Here is a 24,199-nt window from a genome sequence, read left to right on the forward strand (position 1 = left end):
CCTCTCTGGTTTCCAATTTAAACAAGTCCCCATGCGGCCTGCTCTAAAGGGCTTTGTCTCCCTGTCATTGTTAAGAGCGCTGAGGCATCCTGGAAGTGTGAAATCAGACCTCATGAGTTGAACGGTTCCCCAGGGAACGCCGGACTGCGCAGAAGGTCAAAGTCATGGGCCGGACCATCTCACAGTGTCTGATCGCCGGTCTGTGACACAGCAAGTGGGGTGGGGGCGAGACTGAAGAGGAATGAAATTGAACACATCTTAATTAAAGCCCACAGACAGCAAAACAAAATGTTTTCTAGGCAGCCTGTCAAATGGGGCTTAAATTTAGCTCTGCTAATGAATCTGAGCTGCTCACTGTTATTTTGTAAGATAATAAGACTCTCATCACAGAAGCTGATAAAAAAAAAAAAAGAAAAACTGTAGCATGTCTTTTTCTGCTGTTTTGTTACTTAAATATTTTCCAACAATGAAGACAGTTTTCCAAAAGGAAAACATGGAAAAGTCTATGCAAATAAAGGGGGCACTAAACATTTCTCTTTAATAACTAGTTGCTTTCTAGACTACAGGGCTGACATGCCACAAGTCTTTGTTCATAGTTTAGTCTGGGGGAAAATGTTCATTTAATGGGACAATTTCAGTGACTATTAATCATAATTCCCCTTCTCTTCTCCCCCTATTGCTTCCTGAAAGAGATGCCACATTCATTCCAAAACCAGTTCACCTGGGAGAGGACCTTTTAACACAGTGGCAAGATCTCCCGGTTCTTCCTATCACTGTTTCTGAGGGGCTAGTCTCCCTGGAGAGGGTATGACCTCCTCCTCAGGGGAAAACAAGAAACAAACAAACAAACTCCATAGCCCTGGGGAAATGAGGAGGAGGGCCTGAGGAGCCACCAGGGGAGGTTGAGGAAAGGGCTGAGGAGGACTCAAGCTGGAGGAGAGTGGGAGGAGGGCCGAGGAAGAGGAGTCTCTTCTTCCTTTTGGAACTTGAAAGAACTCATCTTCCAGGTTTAAATACTCTGCTGAGAAAGCCTCACTCAATACAGAAGACTTGAAATGCTTGTCACATGCAGAAATTAGGCCCTACTTAAGGACAAAGAATAACCAGGAGCAAGAAAAAGACAAAACCCAAACCATTTCATTTCCTCACACACACACACACACACACACACACACACACACACACACACACACACTCCCCAGTTGGCCTTTCTGGTCTCACAATCTGGCCAGTTTTAGGGAACATGTGATTTCATGTCGGAAAGAATTCTGCCCCGAAAACAGGACCAGAGCCTCTAGCTTTTGCTTGATGGTACAGGTACAGAGAAGCAGTAATCTCTCACTGGGTGGCTGAAGGGGAGGGAGTAAGCTGCACTTAGAAGTATTTTTCAGTTACTCAAACTTTTTCCCTTGGAAGAATTTAGTGCACCAAGTCTTCAAATCCCAGTGCCACTTTCTCAGGCTGTGAAAGGCTGTCCACAACTTGACTGAAATTTCAATCCACTCTTGTGCTGTGCTCAACGTGTGCATATGTGTGGGAGTTGTAAATTGAGGCCTTAACCACCAGAGTTAATCTCTTTTAAAAATCTGTATTAACCTTAATGATTTGAAGTGCACTGTCCAACACTGGGCTATTGAGACCGAAGAGAAAACTACCCTTGACTATCAATAGTTTATTAGGGGCTTAACTGAAGTGACCTACTGTAGTAGTAGTGTTCAGCCGAACAAGGCTAGAGGCTTTTTGTGGAAAGGGAAAGAATTGAGGGTTTCATTAAAAAGTAATTTGTGCTTTATACTCACTCATTCAAAGAGTCTCAATTGCTCTTTATTCACACAGAGTTAATACAGTATCACAATGTTTCTCAATGAATGTGTTGTAACAAAAGAAAAATTTTACATTTTGAAAGGAAAAAATTCTTTGTAACAGTAGTAAGATTGATGGCTACTTAAAAGATTACAGAATCTTTCTCCCCTGTGCTCATTTAATGTTGGAATATTAATTGAAAATTGTACTTATGTGGCTTTATATTGTAATGATTAAAAGCATTTTAAAAATATATAAAAGTTGGTCAAGTGTAGTTTGTCTTGTTAGATTACTGTAGAAAAGAAGTATTCTGAAGCCAAATATTGTCTAACTATAGCTTCATTTGTACCAGTCAGAAAATATTCCTGGCTTAGCATAGAGAATTACTCATGACTTTAAAATTCCCTTTATCCATCCATAAGTTTCTAGATCAGTGGTTCTCAACTTGTGGATCACGACCCCTCTGGCAGTCTTCTATCTCCAAAAAATATTTACATTACAACTGATAACAGTGGCAAAATTATAGTTATGAAGTAGCAACAAAAACAGTTTTATGGTTGGGGATCACCATAGCAACTTAACTATGTGTACTATAGGGTTGCAGCATTCAGAAGGTTGAGAACCATAGCTCTTAGATGTGTGCTTGTTTGAAGTCTTGAAGACAGAACGAGCTATTCAACCCCATCTTTACACTTTTGCTTCACATTAGGCAGAGCTTGACTGTCATTAACCATTGAGATGGACATCAAATGTTCAAAGTTCTATGAACAAAAGACAAGCACACGAAGAGCTTATTTGTGCCCTACATTGTTCATATTTTCATAGGTAATATTACTTTTTAAATTAATAATATTTTTAGACATTTCTGACTTAAATACATGGTCCATAACTTTTGCCACCATCAGAAATGTCATAAAAGCCACAGAGGGTCCAAGGGTGAACAAGGTCAAAGACAAAATTATCCACTTGGCTCCTGAATAGTTCAACATCTCTCTTGTTTCATCCTGAGCCCATTAGATTATAAGGTCAGCATGAAATGAGGAATCATTAGATTTATATCCATAAAACTGAAGGGAAAAATTGAGATTCAGTTATTCAGGATTCCCCAAATTAATGTTCACTTTATCAAATAAAAATTATATCTCACTGAATCTCCAGCAGAAAGACCATTGTTATTCACATTGATTTACATAGACCCATTAGGAAAGAAATATCTCTATTTTTTCCAACTTTGAAAGAACATGTCCTTTAACTTCCATAGTGGCATACAGGCCAAGGAGGGTAACCTAGTTTGCATATTCATGAAGTTTTAAAATCAATGACAGCTTCTTTCCAAGAGGAGACAAACTTACACAATTGCATTCAGCTTGAATAATGGCAGGTACCTAAGCGTTTGAAATAACAGTTATGTGAATTTTTCCATAAGAAATTATTGTGCACAGATTAATTCACTGATAACTATACAAGAAACCAAGTTCTTAAGAAAGAAAATGTATAAATTCACCATTCACAAGTTTTTTTTACTACCAAATGCTAAGATAGCTCACATTCAAAGATTACTGCTAACCCAGCCCCATTATTCTCAGGTATCCATTTACATATATATAAAAGTGTTATTGTCTTCAGTTACAAATGAGTTGATAATTATCTTTTCAAAGAAACTATAAATCCCTAACATTTTATATCTGTCACATATTATACTCAAGTGATAATATATAAACATGAAAATTTTAAATATTGCCATTTTGAAGCAAACATCTGCTATTTAATTTTGAAGGGAATTATCTTTTAATCTGTTTTCAATTCTGCTGGATGAATTAAAGAAGAATACAGTGATCTGTAGACCACTGAACGGTAAGAAAAGGATAGTATTTTATTCAAATAAGTCTGTAACTTTATCAGGGCCATCTTGCTTAACATTTAGAATGATATGCTTATTTCCACAAATAATAAGCCAATGTTTCCTAGCACGGTGAGATTTCCATGGAACTGGCAAGTCAGTACAGTCTTGCCATCCAATTTTAGATAGATAATTCAATGGATGGTATGAACATCCCTCAAATCCTTATGGAATTAAATGACAAATGAATGGTCACAGTTCCAAACAAAATAATTAACTCTGCATCTTGATGATATAAACACCATCATCTCATTTCTTAATATACTGAATAGACAGTGATACTAAACTAGGGAAGACACATGACTCATTTTGCTGTTTTTATACTTCTGGGTGAAAAGTAATGTATATACCTAGTTTAGATATATAATTACTTTTATAGTATACTGAAGAATTTGTGTAACCAAGGAATTACAGTAGCAACCGCAATATGAAGCATTCACATGATTGAATATTACATTGTTGAACTTCTCAGTGAGTGAGGCAACATATTCCATGAGTGTTTGACTTACAGTATTTATGCTGTGAGCAAAGCAGGTGATGACTGACAGAAAATGGCTCTCTGTTGCTTCAGTATTCCACAATGAAAACGCCTGGACACATCACTCCTACTACATTGATTAAACTTTGGGAGGGCAATAATTTAGAAGTTATTTTTATTTTTATAATTTATTTTTAGTGTATCACACTGTTTAAAATATAGAACTGTGTAGGCATCTGGGATTATCAAATGTTTTGTGAGATCAACTCTGCATCTTTCCATTTCCACTTATGACTTCAATGATCCACTGAGATAAAATGCAGGGCTGGATTCCATTGCACAGACTTGGCGCACCTTTGATATATTCAGTAGGGGAATTCCATCAGCTCCTACCTGTGACATCAGCAGCCATCAAACCTTCAGCTCTGATGACTTTCACCTGGAGAAATCCCACGTCTTTTAGGTTGTTAAATATCCTCAGTGGGCTCTGGAAAAAAAACCAAACATGGACATTAGGAAAAGAAATCTAAAAAAGCCTCAAAAATATGCTTAGAAAATACTAAATTTTCTCAGGCTGTTTTCTTAGGGGTCAAAGGGTCATTTGCGCTTTTCCAATACAAATTCTACTTCCTATGTCAGGAATGCATACAAATGCATGTGTATATGAGCACATCCATGCATGTGTGCACATGCACACACACAATTGTATAACTAGTGATAAATTATTTTCAGAAATAAAAATACCACAGTTACTACCTATAAGTAAAACTCAGTAGATGGTGAGCAATAAGCCACAAAGCAGATGTCTCCATAGCTTCTCTCAATGTCTTCTATTAAAGGACCTCACAAATCTTCATTTGTAAATATGATAGTTTGAAGGTGATAATGAACAGTATTAACTCTTATATAAGTGCTTACATAGCACTCCTCAGACAGGGAGTTATCAAGAAAGTTAACACGAACAAATTAGTTTCTGCCATTTCATACTTAGTGCTTAGATAAGGGGTAAATTTTCTAAAGAGTTTGCTAATAGTTCATTCAAAGACATACATAGTTTTATAAAATTTTTGAGAGACAATTTTAAAAAGCAAATCAAATCAATAAATCAAATCAAATCAAAGGTGGTGAGAATTTTTTCTTCAGTTTACATTTGTATTTGCTACAATGTATAGAACCATTGAGTTTTTGATAGAAGAGCCTGATGATAAAAATCAAAAACTGACTGTGATGTCTTACTAAGCAGAGTACATGAAGTAGGTAAGGAAGAAAGCCAACACAATTAACTAGAAATCTAATGAGTGGGTAAATAAAACAACAGAGCATTGATATGCATTTTGTTTATATTTCATATTGTTTTTCTTATGGTAAGGTCAGTGCTTCTAATGAGTAAATCAAAGACACTTAATTTCTCACCACCTTTAAAATGTTTCATGACAAGGTAGTTTAATATGCTTCTGCATAAAAAGTTATCTATTAGAAATTGCTAGAATACAAGCAACCCCATTAGTGTATTACCAGTGTGAGGGTACGCACAAAGCGAAGCTTCTACGGTACAAACTTTATCAGTCCTGATGGCCTGTCCTTATTTACACTGATGCTCTAACCTTGGTACAGCGAAAGGAAGAAAGACAGACAAATGTGTGATCTTAAAGCATGACTGTAAAAACAGTGCTCAGTATGGAAGGCCACCTCTTAATCTCTAATCATAAACAACTATTTTTCACTAAAAGTTTATTTTAAGGCTCATTTGACTAGATTTAGTAAAAATGCACCTGTCTCTCTTTTTAAATTCTTACAAAGGTTTGTCATTAGCAGCAGTGTTAGGGTTCTGAGGCTTCCAGGTGCACTGTGTCTTACAGCACGGATAAAGTTGGGGAGGGACTCATCTTAGAGCCCACTTGATACGTTACACCAGCTAGGAATTCCTCCTTAATGATGGGGAACAGTTTCATCACAAGGGTTAGCACTTTAATTTTTTCAGGAGCAATTTAAACCAAGTTTCTTTGTGACTAAAACAAATATCATCAGTCAGAACATTTTGCTCTTGGAAGCTGAGGGAACAGCCACAGCCACGCTGTCTTGGGGGCTTCCATTCTGGGGCTCTGCTTTGCGTTTGGAGGGGTGATTATAGTTTGAAGGTTTCATTCTCCAAGTCACCTGACACTTGACAATTTATTGCAAATTTCTACTGTTTAGGCCAGTGGCATATAGATTATAATAAGAACTCAAAGAAAAAGCAAATAAATACCAGTTTAAAACTGTAATTTTATGAAAAGCTTTATCAAGGGGTGTTGCCGTGTTGTTATTTATGGTTATTTTAGAAGGCCTCAGTACCTGGATGGCTTTTGAAGCCAGAAATTTCCATAGCAGAAGAATCCATGATCTGCTGTGAATCCTAAGCCCTCAATAGATGGGAAGAGATTGAAATGCTCTGGAGAGGAGTCCTCTTTATTTTTTTAATGAAAGGCTGTATAATATATTTTCTCTATGGCTGCAGCAGCTGTCAGAGAGAGCATCGCGGTTCAGCTCTATTACGGGAGAGGCAATACCCCATCCTATGGTACAGAGATGCTCTGAGGGGCCAGAGCTGATTGACAGCTTGTCACCATGACGTCTTATTCCATCTCTGTTATGGAGAAAATTAATGTCACACCACCAGCCTTATGACTTGCTGTCATCTTAGAACCGCTCACCTTTTATCAATGCTCTAAATAACATTTCAAGCCCATCGTCTCACGGTGGACAATCCGGTCAAGGGACATTAAATCAGATGACTGTGAAATGTCATAATAAAAATGGAATGCTAACAACTTCTTCTCTAAACTAGCTCCTCTGGTTTTTAAACTGTGACAAGGAGGAGCAGGGGTTCAGCAAACCCGTTCTGAAAAGGTCAAACAGCAGCTCTTGGACTCCTACCCATTACTACCCGCCCCTACTGACCTTCCCTCTTCCCCCCTCCAAAGAAGAAAAGAACAGGAAAATGGAATTAACCACCTTTTCAGAATGTGGTGATCAAATAGTAGCTCACTCTGGAATGTCTGGTTAATTTGTGGGGTTTCAGTGCTGAGCAGTGACAAGGTTCTCTAGGGCTGTTTCATATCAGAGTGGGGCAATTCATTACTTTCCCTACCCTGACCAGCACCAAATACAAACCAAATCAAATTCTTAAGTTTAACCTTCACTTTAAACACACACACACACACACACACACACACACACACACACACACACACCATGTGCATTTTTAAAGGAAAAAACACAGAAATAATTTGCTGAACAGTAGTCCCCTTTACCTGTTTCATCAAAACCAGGTATATACTAGACATCATGCAAAATTCATTCATTTCATAATGCACAAAGTATAAAATACATTAAATCCACCAAGAGGTTGCTCTTTGTCCTTGTACTGTTGTGAGCTAACACTAATATAGCACATTCAATGTTCTGCATTACCACTTCTTAGCAAGTGTGTCTCGAGAGGGAGACCAGTGCCTGAAATTTGAGGTTACAAAAAAGCATATTTAAACATAATTCACCTTTTAATGCATTGGGAAGAATATAACCTGAGAATTAGCTGAGATGCCAAACATAACATTTTACATTTCATTGAAATAACTAGCATTTTGGAAAAGATGAAAAAACAAAGTATTCACATTCACAACGGAGACAGCTGATTAAAGGAAGTCTATTCAACAACAACAAAAAAATCAATCAATAATAGGTGGATTACTTCTAATTGTGTAGACAGCAGTATCATCTTCATACATGAGATAATATTAAAATAGTGATCCGGTAACTACAGAATGTTAATGCCCAGATAAATTTTCATGTTAATATACCAATTAATTCCTTTACGGTAGTTTTAATTCAGAAAGCTCATTTCTAGTAACTAGAGAATATACTTTTGGTGGAGTAGCAAAATGTGAAATAATTTTCAAAATTGCAATTATATATTAGAAGATACTATACAATAACTTAGGCTCTTAGGTGGTTTAAAAATATACACGATTTAGCCTTGCTAAGTCACCTCTATTAAACTGTTTATGATAATACCATTGGTGGATGAGTTGTACAAGCATTAGCAGACAGCTGATTCAGTGGAGATAACCAGAATAAATTTGCTGAGGCGTACATCCTGCTAATCTGTTTGAAGAATATTGTAGAGCATTCGTACGGGCACTTCATGTTAGCTGCACAACCTGATAAGGTACGTCTTTATTAAATTCAGTTATTGAAAGGATGTCAGTCAGCAAATAGGAATAGTTTTTTAAAAAGCCATTCTTTGTTAGTCGGAGCTTGGTTTCATGACGAGTGTCTAGAGGGGCCGTCTAAACACCTGGCAGCACTGTACAATACAAGCTTTGTGATTTGAAGTGGAAAAGCCTTCCCCTAGCTTCATGGGTACCAAGGCATTTGCTTTTCCAAGCCTCCATTAGGAGACAATGGTGGAGCAAGAGCTCCCCCCTCTGTTGATTCACGACAACTACATGGTGAGAAATGCACCCAGAAAGTCGCTGGGAAATATGAAGATTTGACTATTTAAAGGACATAACATTTGAGAAGGGTGATTATTGGCACTCCATTCCACTCTCACACCTCACATTCAATCAGAATGATGGGGGCTACATTTTGATTGCATTTCACTTTCATACTGACTGGATGCAGTTAGGCTTTTCTGAGCAGTAAACATCACTCTGTAGTTCCCAACTTCCCAGTATGCCAATAACCTCATTTTAGACTTCAAGTCGTACTTGAAATTACACAGAGCCACGGATTAATATTAAAGGGATGAATAAATTTGAGTTCCTTTATGGAGAGTTTCTCTATATGATAAAAATCACAAGGTAGAATCTTAGAATCCAGAATGTGCTGTGAAATTCTGGAGATGACCAAGCTATAGACATCAGCAGGAGATGCTGAGGCCCCTGTAGGGCTGCATGTATCTATGTGGGCCCACCCTCTGCTCCTCGAACACCTCCTCCAAAATCCACTTGTCTTTCTGGGCACACTGTGTACAACCTTGTCTAGTCACACATGGGTCTGTAAGGAAGCTCATCGCATACGTACATATCTCTTTAATATCTCTCCCCGCTCCTTCTGGTCGGAGATGCTGACTGTGGCCGAGGCTGTCAGAGTGACAAGCAGAACCAGGTGGCCCTCACCCTCTTCCAGCTGTAACTGCAGCTTGTGCGTTTGCTCCCTACTGAGGGAGGACAGGTCAACCTGGCACCTAGAAACAAATGTTTGGAATTAGCAAGTGGCGTTCTCACCACATCAAACAGACATGGGTTTGTCGGAGCCCTGCGAAAGATAAAGCAATAGAAACACCATCTGGGACAGTAGAAGATCAACTGCCTTTCCTCACAAAATTCAGACCCTGGCTATCACAGAACTTTTAATTGCTTGTTTCCTGTAACCAACTCAGGTGAAGTTGAATTAGTATATCCTCTGATACTGTTTTCGTGAATTGGTGGGGTTTCAGGAGGAGGCAAACTACTAAAAGCCTGAGTGTCCATGCCACTGCTGCCATTTTGTGATCCCTCCTTCCAATTCATAAATGTCATTGAATAGCAAATAGAACTTTCACTGTGGGGAGCTTAAGTTTTACACCTTTGAAACTGTACTTACGGTACACTCACTAAATCTAAATGTGTCCTCTCAGGGCTGCACAATGCGGCAAGCCACGCTGCATGTGCCACTCGTACAGTTAAAACACCTTGCACTCTTTTCATAAAAATGACACTTGATTTTGAGGAGGTAGATAATATAGTGACTATCAGGCTAATAACCCGAGAGGGGGGGAGAAAGGGAGAAAGAGCAGGGATAAAGAAAAAAAAAAACATTTCAAACAGGAAAAGGGGTTGATGAGACTGCTGGGGGGGGGGTGCGGATGCTGGCTGCTAAGCTTGGATGTCTGAGTTCCAGCTCTGGGACCCACGTGGTGGAAGGAGAGAACCAATTCCCACAGACTGTCTGCTAACACCCACTCATGTGCTGTGACACACACCAAAAAATATGATGAAAATTAAGAAATAGCCAATTACCAAAGTAAATGTTCACAATATATCATAAATGAGATGGGCACCTATAAGGGAAAGATTAAATGCTTGATCCTTTTCATTCCTCACTCTACCTTTTATTGCTTTGTTTTAAAATTGTCTTTAAATAATAGTAGAGTAGTAACAGTATCTAAAGTCTTCAAAGATTGTACCTGAATTCAAATATCTCTCTTATGAGATTTCACAAAATGAATGGGAATCTGACATTTACTTTTATTTTGTGCACAGCATTAACAATGACTATGACTAGACACAGGATATGCACTAAATTCTATTATTAAGAGAGTTAGAAATTAGTCTGTACAATTCTGGAATACACTTTCCAAATGCTAGGATACCAGAAACCTCATTGACTTCGTTAATACAACATTCGATTCAAAATACTATCACTAATTCTCCTCAGTGGTAAAAAAGTTAAAAATAAAAAGCCCACACAATGTCAAATGCCTTATCTAACATTCTAATTGCAATTAGAATCAAGTTCTCAATAACACCCACAGTAAACTGAAAGTTAAAACACATCTATGAAAAACAGTCAAAAGGAGTCTCTCATGAAAGGAGGAACATGAAAAAGATTTTAGAGACCTCTCCAGCTCTGGCACAGTGCCTGTCCTTACTGAATGGGTCAGGAGTGGAACTAGATAACTGAACGGGGTTGTGATCCACACAGAATGTTGGCTGGGTACAGTTGGGACCAACAAGGGTCTTCCGTTCACCTTGTTTTTGTTCCACACCACCCCCAGTCAGTTTGTCCACATACTTGTAGGCCCCTCCTTCCTTCCTTCCTTCGTCTTGTATAGGATGTGTGCTGTCATACACAGAAAAGCGCTGGATACACACAAGCCTCTGGCCATTTCCCTTTCAAGCTCATGTCCACTTTGCACGGGCTGTGTGGACGATCCGGCTTCCTTTCTTTCAGAGTCGCCACAGGAGAGCTTCAGAGTGTTCTCAAGGTTACTTCCTCTAGAAATTGCAAACTGGCAACTTTTAGATGGAATCATACCCATAGATCTAGTGTGTGTGTGTGTGTGTGTGTGTGTGTGTGTGTGTGTGTATGTTTGTACATGTGCGAATGATTGTGTGTGTGTGTTGTGTCAAATAGAAGTTCAATTCTAAATACATTAATTTTGAATACAGGACACATATTCCCTGAATGAGTGACTATCGCCATCTCTGCCTGTAGCTGGCCTATTTCACTTAATTACTCTACCTGCCCAATGGGTGTTAAAGATTTGTGAATCTTGCAATCTCCAACACGCCAGTGAAAAACTGAGGAACGGGGAGGTCACATGACCTAAATGGACACACACAGTAACGACCAGAGTCAGAGCCAGTCCCTGGACCTCTGAAGTGGAAGACCTAAGCATTCTCAGCTCCAAGGCTGTTGCTGAGTAACTGCATTCTTGGAGGAAAGCCTGCAGTTAGCAACGGTTCTCAGAGATGACCAGACATCTCGGTTACAGGAAACATCTCCATCCCAAGTATAGAATTTGTGTTGTTTTTATTTCAATGTTTTAAACTACAAACATGTTAGGGAAGGAAGCTGTTTGTTCTTATAAGAGCATTTCACAAACGAAAATTTAAAAGGTGTGACACCAGTAAAATTCAAACAAGATAAATTTATAGGAATGTTTTTCCTTCATCAACTAAAACTTCAGTATTGAATATGCTCACAGGAAGGGCCATGTGTATTGTTTCAGCATTTTGACTGTCCTAATTTTAATATAGAGAACAATAATGTGCTGGACATGAGAGTGTTCAATGTTAAAACATGGGAGGTTTTCACTGTGGTTCCTCAGACATTTATCTAAAATTCTGCTCAGGAATACGATGCCGCTTTAAATGTCAATTTTTTTGCTATGACTTAGCCAAACTCTCTTGTTAACTTGAAGATAAAGTTTGTATCACAACTTCATTGCTGAGTATTAAATCAAATGACTGCTGGGATCAGATGTAGAAAAAAATTCCATTCTCTTTCAGCTTTTGAACAAATATGTACAAAGACAGACCCTTGTGGCATAGTCTACCACCCTGTGAATACAGCACTAATTGGTGTGGGCTGAAGTGCTTTATGTGGTTCACCTGTGCTGATAAATCCCTTGCAAGGAGAGGACTCATCACAGACGAACTGTAGAAGTAAGTGACTGTCCGGGGACCGAGGCATGTAAGGAATGCTTTTCAAAAATGAAAACATGAAATTATTTTTTAAAAAGCAGTAATGTAAATTCATGAACTCCAAAAATACTTGACAGGGATGAAGAGCCCAGAGTCATTTCCTTAGTTCAGGATTCCGTTCCCACTAATTAGTTGTATGACCTTTTCCAAGACAACTTTCCCTCTTGAATTTCACTTTTCTCATCAGCAGTTATGAGCTCATTGAACTAGATGAACTCTGAGAATCCCCAATCTCACAATTTGTGATAACTCTATCCATGTTTACACTTGTGTCTTTCTTTCTTTGCAATTCTACAAACTAAAAACCTAAAAGAACAAGTTTATCTTACAGGTAATGAAATATTATTCCTTATCCATCTTATAAAGCAAAACAAAGCAAAAGACCCTTGAAAGGCTGTGTAAGAAGAAATCTATATAATTTAATTTCATACCATATTGCAAGCAATAGCATTGGGTGCCTCTAATGTCAGCATGGAGGAGGATGTCAAAAGAAGGTGCTGTAGACCCTTCTCTTTGGCTCAAAGATAACTCACTTCACGTGTTTTCTAGCAGGGAGCTACACATACAGTTTTAAAACATATTTAAAATATCATAATTACTTTCCTAGATTCTCCAGGAGACTTGATCTCCTGGGGCTCAGTCACTTGCTGTGACTAAGATGTGACTTTGATTTTGTGTCCCCAAAAGGCTGCTCTTCACACCACTACCCCCACTAGTCACTGTACCTGAGTCCTCACAGCTCTTCTTCCTACAAGTTGTAATCTTTCCCTTGCCCAAATGGACTGGGTCCTGTCCTTGGCAGTGGTGACTGCCAATCCAGATCTAGCTTCCACATACCTGGACTTTCTGGCTTCTAAGGCCACTTCTGCATTTGGATGCAAAGCCACACTGTAGAATACAATATTGCTCTCAGAACCTGTCAATGGAGCCCCAATGAAACATGAAGAGGTTGGTTTCCTGCAGAGTGAACTTTTATCAGTAGAACAGGAAGTGGGAAGATAACTTCTGATACCTCTTTCACTCTGACAGACTACTCCAAAATATGATCTGACAATATTGCTTGACTGCAGATGGCTATGTTCATATACCTCCTAAGCAGCGTTTCCCTGATACACAGAAAACAGTGAACAGCTCGGCAGCGTATTACCTTGTATTGTTTGCCAAGGCTCCTTCTTCTTCATCATCCCGTACCTTACTTTCTGGGAATACACCTCCCAGGAAATCAGCAGCACCAAATTGTTGCCTCAGAGTTTGTTTCTAGAGAACCCAGGCTAAGGTGAAATGTGCTGATACAGTTTACACACACTCCCAATTTAGGATGTTAAAAACTTGACTATGTCCCTATTCCTGCTTCCCTTCCCCTAAGAAACATCCCCAGTGCCCATCTGACAGTGCCCTCAGGAAGCTATTATCAGCCTGTATGTGACTTGTCCATGCCACACTGTGCCACTCCAGTCTACCCATATTTTTCACCAGGTTCTAGAGGTCTGGATGAGACATCTTCCCTGCCTGAGATGATAGTCTACCTACCTTTGCTTGGCTAACTTTTACTAACCCTATTGAAAAACCTTTCAGTTGTCTTTCTTCATGTCCTGAAGCATCTCTAGGAGGGGAGTAACATCTTGTCCTCTATAGCATGTAGACTCTATTTAGTGCTTTGTGAGTATTAAACTCTTTACAAAGAAATGCTACTTCAGAGAGGCCAAAGAGTGACCTTCATCATGGTAAGGCCAAAATTAATGCCTAATACTCATTTGGAACTTCTGTCCCATCTACCTAGAAAGTGATCTGATTCCTTCCCTCCCTCCCTCCCTCCTTTTCTTCTTCTCTTTTTCTCTCTCTCTTTCATTTTGTTTGACCTATTTATGACACTTATCTCACTCACTCACTCACTCATGTGTCAGATCCTCTCAGATTTGTTTAAAATCTAGGTTCTCCTATCTTTATTTCTAGAACACTGAATACACACCAACTTGGTGTTGATGTGAACAAGGTTATTTGATGTCAGAGCATATGCTCAAGGATTCAGAATGCTGACCTGAAAACCTCATTTGTATTATGATGTTAAGCAAATCACTTAAGCTCTTTGTGCTTGAGATTTATTTTATTTTGAGACATGGTCTCTATATGTAGTTTTGGTTGCCTTGGAATTTGTTATATAGACCAGGCTGGCTCAAACTCACAGACACCTTCCTGCCTTTGCCTTCCAAGTGAATGCTGGGGTTAAAGGTGAGCACCATCACTTCCCCTCAGCCTTACTTGCTTATCAAATAGAAATTCAAGAGGAAAACGCCCTCTCTTAGCTAGAGTTGTAAGAGCACAAAAATACTTTGAAAAGTTACAAGTGCTGTCTAGTTACACTATCACCTTCACTTTTGTTTGAACTTTGAACTATCTGTACCCAAACCCAACTCACCAATTAATCAGTCAATCAATTAATATAATAGTCAAAATAGAATTAACACTGAAGGGGATTTCAGAGATATTTTGATGCATTCCAAAAACTGAAAAAATCCAAGTTCAGAGATCAAAGAGCTTGAATCATGTTTCCTAACTTCTGTATCAGAACTCGAATATATAACATACATTATGCATATTTGGATTCTTTAACCATATGAAAGAAGGATTATACATCTTCAATGACCTTTTCCCTGAGAACTGGAGGAGAAAACAGGGTTCATCTCACTTTTTCTTCCCCATGCCTTGCCTCTGTTACTCTTGAATTGATGATAGTCAATGTCTCTTCCCAGATAAAACAACCTTGTGGTTAGCACCCTTGGTGTGTCGGAATGAGTCTCCAGGGCAATGTAGCTATTTGAAGTCATTTCTGCCCCCCCCCCCTCTGTGGTGGGTATACACATCGACCTTCCCCAAATGTGTACCGGGGAAGACATGGAAGGCATCACTAGTCGACAGTGACACTAGTGTGCCCTGGACTCCAACTCATGCAGGCCTGAGCAAGGGGATTCAAGAATTATATAATCTAGTTTTAACTAAGCTAACTCTCACAAAATGTACAATTAACTTAAAAATATCTCCATTAAATAACTGTGGGTTGAAGATAACACTAATTGAGCATGCGCAAGAGAACATCTATGCTAAAAGTCTGGAGTGATGACACCTCTACTCCTACCCATGGTGTGTGTCAGACACACTATGAGTCACAAATCACTGGGGATAACCAGACCTACCAAGAATTCAGCCCAAACAATCCAAATTATCAAGCAGAACATTTTCAACACAAGTTTGTATCAATTTTCTTTAACATTGAATTTCAAAGTGTAGTTTATATCCTGAAGTACTAGCTAAAGATACTTTGAAGCCATTATGATTCCCAAGATATTTAAAAATAAACCTTCCAAAGAAGAGGACAAGTCTCTAGGGTTTCTTTTGGGGGAAGGTGTTTGAAAAACAACAGTTTTACAGACTTTTTAAAAAACCAAGTATTCAGTAAGTTATTTGAAGCTTTAGAAATGTCTTAATGTGTGAGAACTACTTTATATTACTCTAATCTGCAGTCTGTAAAATGGCTCAACAGATTCTTATATTATGAATCAGTGTGGCTCACACTTGGGAATATTTGCAATGGAGAGAAACTCAGCATGGAGCCACTGGCTTGTTTCCAAGTTCACGATTGTTCAGAAGCTTTTCTCCACCTCGGATATTAAATGAGAAAAAACAAAGCTGAACTCCTGTTGTCCAAAGTTACCATGGTTCAATTGTGTGGGGAAGATTTTTCTATCAGAGCATACATCCATAAACTTGTAAAATTCCCTGTTCATGCTCTTGAAGGTAAACTATTGAAACTACATGTAGTAGTACTCAGAAATTATAATGGAAACATTGCCCATTAGTTATGAAATATTGAAATAAGCACAAATTTAAAACTTTCTGGAGGAAATTATAACTTATGAACAAAAGATTAAAATTAATTTAAATGATGTTTATCATCCTTAAGAAACATCTTATTCCACAAATCTTCAGTTAGGAAATCAGTAAAAATATAATGACTTAATAAAAAACTCATTAGTTTACAAATCTCTGTGCTTTGCAGTTAACAATGCATGTGATTTTACTTCCTCATTTATGTAGGAACCAAGGGTCATTATAGTTTTGGTGTCACAAATAAATGCTCCAAATCAGAATCATAGAGTTGACTATGCAAATGCACTGATCTTAAACTTTGAAAGAATATGAATTTAGTGGAAAGTCAAAGCCAAAGGCTGGTTTCCTCCTTCCCCATGCTAAACCTGGACACAGTGCTCACCTCCACACTATACCTGGACATGTGTGCTCACCTCCACACTACACCTGGACAAGTGTGCTCATCTCCACACCTGAACACAAGTGTCCACCTCCATGCTAACCCTGAACAAGCGTGTTTACCTCCACGCTAACCCTGAACACGTGAGCTCACCTCATACTCCATTTTCATCCTTTCCAGAGTCATAGGGTTGTTTCATGCTATAGAATGGGAAACACGTTCTTTGCCTAGAGCTAGCCAATTTATAGTAAGTTTTCTTATCATATATCATTTAATAAAACTTTTCTTAAACTCTCTACTCAGGCCTACATTGGCAACACTTTGATGTACTAGGCACTACCAACACCAAGGTCCTGATTACATACAATGAATAATGTCACTAGCAATTCACCAACCTAAAATACATATATCCCCAAATCAATACCACTTTAAAGATAAAGACACTTTGCACCCTAATAAGTTATATGATAAATCTTGCCATATTAGATTACGGATAACTCCAACTGAATTAACTTGCCTGCTATAGGATTTATTTATTCTGTACATTCATAAAAGCAACTTGCTTTCTCACAGCCCTCATTCTTGGCAATTTACCTCAGCTGTCAGCAACCAATTTGTTCATATTACTGCTCTGCATAAAAGTATAACAATCATGAGGATTTATTAGCTGACTATCATAAAGGTGGCAGTCTTTCTTGTCTGCCAAAATACAGAAGATCAGAAAGTTAAATAACGGCATGTAGATTAACATTATTTCACCTTTGTTTGAAATCTGTAGTTCAACAGCAGGTAGTATTTGTTGTTCAAACTTGCAGCATGATGTACATCATCTAAATTGGTTTAGTGACTAATTATTTTATTGAAGAGGTAAAGGTGTCCAGAAAACATGCTGAATGCAGACTGTGGTAAACAGAGGGTAAACTTTCAAGTCAGGAAACTTGGGTTTGTACCACAGATCAGTCATCCCACTTGTGTAGCCACCAAGCAGCCTCTTAACCAAGTTTGGCTTTGTTTTTTGTATCAGCAGAATTGGCACAGTATATGCTTTCCTTCTATGCCCTCCTCATGTTGAACTGTATGTAATGGCTAATCTCTGTTCTTGGTGGATATATTTTTATGTAAAATAAAACAACAGAATGTATAAACTCCCCTATATCATGATGAAGAAAACTCTGAACACAGTACTAGAAGAAGCATACCACAGCACAATGAAACCATAGAGTTATATAACGTATGTTATGGTAATAACATATAGTTAGTGTCATACTGAATGGGATTATGCTAGGAGATATCTCTGTAGAATCTGTACATTCTAACTTTCAAGTTTTTAATTCAACCATAGTACTGAATGTCCCAACCAGAACAATCAGGCAAAAAGGAAGAAATGGAGGCAAACTGTCACTATTTACATGTGATATGATCTTATTTATGCAATATCCCAAAGACTCAAAGACCCATTGAAAACTATTAGAGCCAATTAAACATTTTTTTCAAAATTGTAGGATCCAAAATCAATAGATAAATATCAGTAATATTGCAGTCTATCAATAGCAAATTAATTGAAAAAAATATAAAGAAAACAAACTAAATTTACAATAGCTATAAAAGTAAAATATTTGCGAATGAACCAATTTAGAACAAAAGCATGGAAAGGTAGGTTCATAAACTGGAATAATCCATTTTATTAAAGTGTCCATGCTCCAGGGGGAGGAGCTTGGTGCTGCTTCAATTTGATGTCATACTTTGTTGACTCCCATGGGAGGCCTCTCTGCGTGGAAATGGGGGATGAGTGGATGGGGGGGGGTAGGAGGTGGTGGGGGAAGGAATGGGAGGAGAAGAGGGAAGGAAAACTATGGTCGGGATGTAAAATAAATAAAATTTTTAATGAATAAATAAATTTTTAAAAATGTCCATGCTACTCAAAATGACCTCCAGACACAATGTAGTTCCTATCAGGGTATGAACAGCATTCCACAAAGAGCGAGTATTCTCAAGCAAACCAAGAGCTTGGACTCATCATACTACCTGACTATATCAAAATATATCATCACAGAGCTAATGAAGACACTTAGACAAATGGAGTGGAGTTCAGAGGCTAGAGGTAAAGTGAAGTATCCATAACTAAGGACGTTCAGCAAATGCACTAGAAACAAGAAGCAGAGTATAGGCAGACTCTTCAAGGAATGGTCTTAAGAAAACTGGATATCCACATGCAGAAACTAGACCATGATCTCTCCCCAGGTGTACAAACCAATTCAAAACAGATGAAAGACTTTAATAGCAGATCTAGAACCATGAAACAATTGAGGGAAAAAATACAAAAATACTTCAGACTCTTTACTGTTCTGTTTAATGCAGTATTGTTCACAGTATCCATGAAGCAGACACAACATTACTATCCATCAACTGATGGGTAAAGGATATATAATTCATATTCACAGTAGAATATTATTTGTTCATTAAATAATGAAATTCTGTTTTTGATACTAGGACTTTCCAAAACGTAAAGAAGCATGGAATATATTTATTTATGGCTAAACAGACAGAACAGGAGATCATTTCACCTAGTAAAATAATCCATGCACAGAAAATTAGTGCCCTGATCTAACTGACATGGAGTCTAAAAAGGCAGACTTCACAAAAGTTAAAAGTAGATTAGAGGATCAAAAGTCTTGGAAGAACAGAGGGATGGAGGACGGGGAAATGATGACTGGTCAGGATGAGATGCAGTTCTGATGTGCTGTGCTCCAACAGTGTGACTTTAGGTAACAATATGGTGTCTACATGTATAATCTACATGAAAGGATTGTAAATGTTCCTACCAGCCATAAGTTCCTAAGGATTTATATATGCTTGCCTTGATTTCAACATAACACAATATATATCTTGATATACATGATAGCCTAAAAATAGGTACAATTTTATATGTCAATTAAAATGTTGGGGTGAAATAATCTTATTAATATATAGAATATTTTTCTCCTAAATATATTAGTTTAGCATTTTAAGCATAGGCATTATGCAGACACTTTTATGCTCTAACTCGTTAGTTATTCTTCTTTCTATAATATCCATACATTTTTCCACAATTATATTTGAAGTTTGTGCCTTCCACCAGATCATGGTCATATTGACAATATATAAACATCTGGTATCAGATCTTTCTTTATTTAAAAAAACGAATAATCATAATTACCAGTATTAAATCAAGCTTCAAATGTTTGCTTTCAAATTAAAGAATATTTATTGAGCATATGTGTCACATACTTTCTGAGGATGCTACAGTAAACAGACACTCAACTGTGCCTCCAGTCATGGAATTTGTATTCCAGGACAGTGAAGTGGATAATCACATACAGTAAGGAAGACACACAGTGTACCAAATGGTGGCTATGTCTATCAAATATCAGCAGAGGAGGAGGAAGGGAATACTAAGAAAATAGGGTTTTTCCAGGCCTGAGAAAGTACAAAAGCAAGGCAGGCAAGTGATTTAAAGAAAGGTGTCACAGATGGTGCAGTGTCCGGTGTGATGGGGAACAGCCTAGTGTCCATTATGGCCAGAAGGCAGAGGAGGAAACATGACAGCATTTCAGCCCAGAGGTTTGGGACCATGCAGAGCACAGAAGTCCCCAGCGAGGACTTTGCTTCTACCCAGACCATTAACGGGAAACGAGAAGGGTTTTGAGTAGAGGAGTTAAATTATTTTATTTATGTCTTAACTTTTTTCTCTTGGGACTGCAGAGATGGTTCAATAAATAAAGGTGCTTGCTGTGTACCTGGGGACTTAGTTCAATCCCCGGAATGCATGTAAAGAGGGAAGGAGAGAACAGACTCTACAATGCTGCCCTTTGACCCTCACGGGTGCCGTGGCACACGCACAAACATAGACACCTATCACATAAAGATTAAATACAGTTTTAAATGATCTTTATAACCCATGTCTAAGTGAAGTTGCCGGGTCCCTGCCACTCTCTGAACCTTGAAAAAACAGCTAAGAACAACTAGGATGAAGATACAGGAAAAAGACCCAGATGTCCAGGAGCAAAAAAGTGGTCAGGCTGAAGAGGCCAGCCCAGCAACTGTGCCCTGGCTCATCGAGCTATTTTTCTCTTGACAGACTTCCAGGGAGCTTCTGATTGTGGTCTCAGTTACGGATTCCAAGAACCTAAAGGTTCAGTTAGCCAAGGCAGCCCTTCAGCAGCCCCTTAGTAAAGACCACAGAGTTCAAGTGATTTACACTGGAAATGCTGAGGGTGGAGCCCCCCGCCCCCAGCTGCTGAGAAAGAGGCAGGAACAGGCTGAAATGACTGCACATTTGGGAAAAAAAACTTTATTAAATTTAAAAAAATGATGTTGGTGACTGTATTGGGAATAGACTGTCAGATGAAGAGAAAGGTGGAAGGAACTGGCAGTGGCCACGGTCTGCAGGGAAGCAGGTGGTTAGCCAGGCTGGGGGTACAGCCATAGAGGTGATGTGGGGCCTCCAAAGGTCCATGCACTGAAGGCTCCTCTCATAGCTGATGCTACTGCTGTGTGCAGATTCTTTAAGAGGCAAGTCTCATGGAAGATCTTCATGTCATCTAGGCTGCAGCCTGGATGAAAGAGTGGGCTGCTGGTGTATTTGATGAAAGTGAGAAAAAAAAAAGGATAAGAAGGAGGCTCTGGTACTTTCAGTGTTAGCAAAAGACCCGGGAAAACCCAGCTTTTGGGGATCGGGAGGGTGAAGTTTAACTCTGGAGTGTCTAAATAGAAGAAGCATGTTAATTATTCCAGTAGTAAAGTAGTAAGTTGGATATGAGGATGGGGGTTGAAAGGGGGTTATCAGAATGACCAGAACGTTGGCAGTTGGCAGTCCTGAGTGGTACGGGAAACACAGGAAGGATAAACTCTCAGAGGGGACAAGTGCTGGCAGAGAAGGAGCGGAGGTGTCAGGTCCGAAGCATTGGCTCTGGAACTGTTCTGTGAGTATGTGAGGGAGGAAACGTTCACAGGAGACCACATGATAGGAGGAACTATGGCATCTTGGAAGCCAAGTGAAAAATCTGTTCCAAAGTAAGGAAGCCATCAGCCAATTCCTTCCGTGCTGCTGAGTAAGACAAGGTGGCCAGCGGGTCACATGACTTGGGATTTGCAGGTGGCCTGACAGGAACAGCTGTAGTAGACGGCTGGGGCAGAAGCCTGACTTCATGGGTTTGAGTGAGGACAGAGGAAGGCAATTTTTCACTGCTAAAATATTCATGCTTCATCATTCCAGATTTGAACATGTTTCTTTAACTGATAGTCAGTCTTGCTTTTATCATGAACAGACTAGCCTTACTATTGAGTTTACATTCACAAAACATACATTCAAAAGAATATGTGGCCCAATGTTGAAAATAAACATTGAACAAACCATAACAAGCCCAGAAGCAAGGTGGAGTAAGGCAGATGTGCCCTCCTCTGCCCAACATGTTTTCTGTTGGGGAAAAGCCTGTACAAAACGGGCTGTGACATTTTACAATATCCAAAGTTGGAAATTTTTCCCTCGGGAAGAAATGCTTAAATGGTATTTGTCATTATGCAGTAAAACAGGAAAGGGACAAGTCATGTTGACCCTCCATGTTGACAGTAGCCGGAGCAGAGGCCAGCAGGATTTAGAGCATAGCCCCTTCATTCCAGATAGTCTGAATTTACAGTAAGGAGGGAGCAGTCTCCACTTGGGTTATCTGACTACCCAGACAGGAACTGTTGCTTAAACTATGAAAAATAAGTAAGTGTCCTCAGAAGAGCTAGAGTCTAAACTCCCTGAGGGAGATCACACCTAAGGAGGGAGACGTAGTCAAATGCACAGCCATAGTGGACTGCTTCTCAGACTGGCAGATGTGTGCTGTGACTTAAGTTAGTGGTAGATACCAAAAAGAACAAAATGACTTCCAGAGAACTCTGACAATAGTATTTTTCTGAGGGGCGAAGTCCAACAGAGACCCCTGTTTTCAAAAAGATTAAAGTATAATGCAATTCCTAGATGACAGTGGTGTTCCCCCAACTTCATTTACAAAGCCAGATATTAATGATTAACTGAAACTTAGCTTTATCTCCCATATTACATGCATATGGTGAAAACTATTGCTAAAATAGATGTGTCAGAATCATTTAAATAGAAATGAAGAGCCTTGAACGTTGGTCTGGATTCCTGTTTTTACTTTTAGACTAAAATTCCTTTTACTCTGGGAATGTATGAATTCTCTTTGGACTTGGAATTCCTGTGAACTACATCGAAGAAATATTTTTTTAAAATAACAAACCCTTCTATACACTGTGATTTTTTTTCTGTGCTGGCAAGTTTTCACACATTTTGATACAATGCACATATGTAACTGTCAAAAATATAAAAATAGGCTTTTTAATCAAAACACAATTCCGATCTTTCAAGTAGTAGACCCAAATAGCCTTAACTTTGTAGAGAAATGTCCTTCGAGCCTTGAACACATTTTGCTGTGTTATCAGATTAACATGGATCTGCCTCACTTATGTTCTTCCTTTTCTAAAATTCTGGAACTCTTTCCAGATTTATGAACTCCTAAGAGATTATAAGGAAGCTTGTAGGGAGTTGTAGGAAATAATGCATTTTATGGTTACAATATGCATTGTGAAAACAAACATTATTGGAGATCACTTTCCATCCTTGAATGTGTTCTTTGTTCTCTAAGTGTCCCATATCAGATTAAATTCCTCTTTTTCAACTCCCATAACTTCTGTGCACAATAACTCTGACATCTGGAGAAAATTCTAGATATTACATTGGAATAGCCTGTCCATCAACTAGGCAAAGCTGCCACCTACTGGCCATTCTTGGAATCTATGTTTTCAGGGCTGAGTGGCACTGTAGTGGAACGTTTCCTTCTTTCAAAACTGTTGACAACTAGATTTAAAGAATATATTCTTTCAGAAAAAAAAACCTGCCATCTCTCAGGCAAATACAATACCAATTTGCACAAACCTTCCAATAAAATCATCCCTTTTCCCAGCATCTTTGTCCCAGGCAGTGATGTCGATGATTCCCCCTCTTTCCTCATAGAGATGAAAATCAAACTGCTCCCTCCACTGAGGATTCAAAGTTTTGGGCATAATCTGCAAAGGCAAAAAGTTATTGCGTTACCAATAGTAGTGTTTAAAAATCAACTTGAGACATTATGCAGAAAATCTTGCTAAGGGCAGTAGTTCAATCAAAGATTCCAGGGTGTCCGTGGTACATGTATAATACTAGTCACCAAACCTCCAGGATCTCTGATGCTGTGTAGACTAATGGATGTGTCCAGAGAAATCAGAAAATCAGAAGTAAGCCCTCGACTATCTTACACAACAGATTAGAAATATGAAATACATAGAAAAGGCAGCCTGTCAGTGAAACAACTCATTCAGACACTAACATTTTTCCATCACAGTTACTGATTGAAGAAAGAACACAGAGTTAGTAATCTTGTAATAAAGGAAGATGACAATTCCCAGAGTTCCTGTTTTCCCGCTCTGTGCACATTGGT

General features: G+C 38.7%; 1 protein-coding gene across 1 annotated transcript in view; it reads right to left on the bottom strand.

Moving 5' to 3' along the window:
* Mctp1 (multiple C2 and transmembrane domain containing 1) overlaps positions 1 to 24,199 on the bottom strand; it is a 375,829-nt gene that overhangs the window by 170,942 nt on the left and 180,688 nt on the right. The window contains exons 11-13 of the mRNA XM_059276583.1: positions 23,659 to 23,789; positions 9,249 to 9,411; positions 4,575 to 4,668 (exon numbers count right to left, since the gene is read on the bottom strand). Coding sequence (XP_059132566.1) covers positions 4,575 to 4,668; positions 9,249 to 9,411; positions 23,659 to 23,789 — 388 coding nt within the window. The remainder of the gene's footprint in view (positions 1 to 4,574; positions 4,669 to 9,248; positions 9,412 to 23,658; positions 23,790 to 24,199) is intronic.

This window comes from Peromyscus eremicus, chromosome 11 (assembly GCF_949786415.1).
Source record: "Peromyscus eremicus chromosome 11, PerEre_H2_v1, whole genome shotgun sequence".
Classification (NCBI taxonomy): Eukaryota; Metazoa; Chordata; class Mammalia; order Rodentia; family Cricetidae; genus Peromyscus; species Peromyscus eremicus.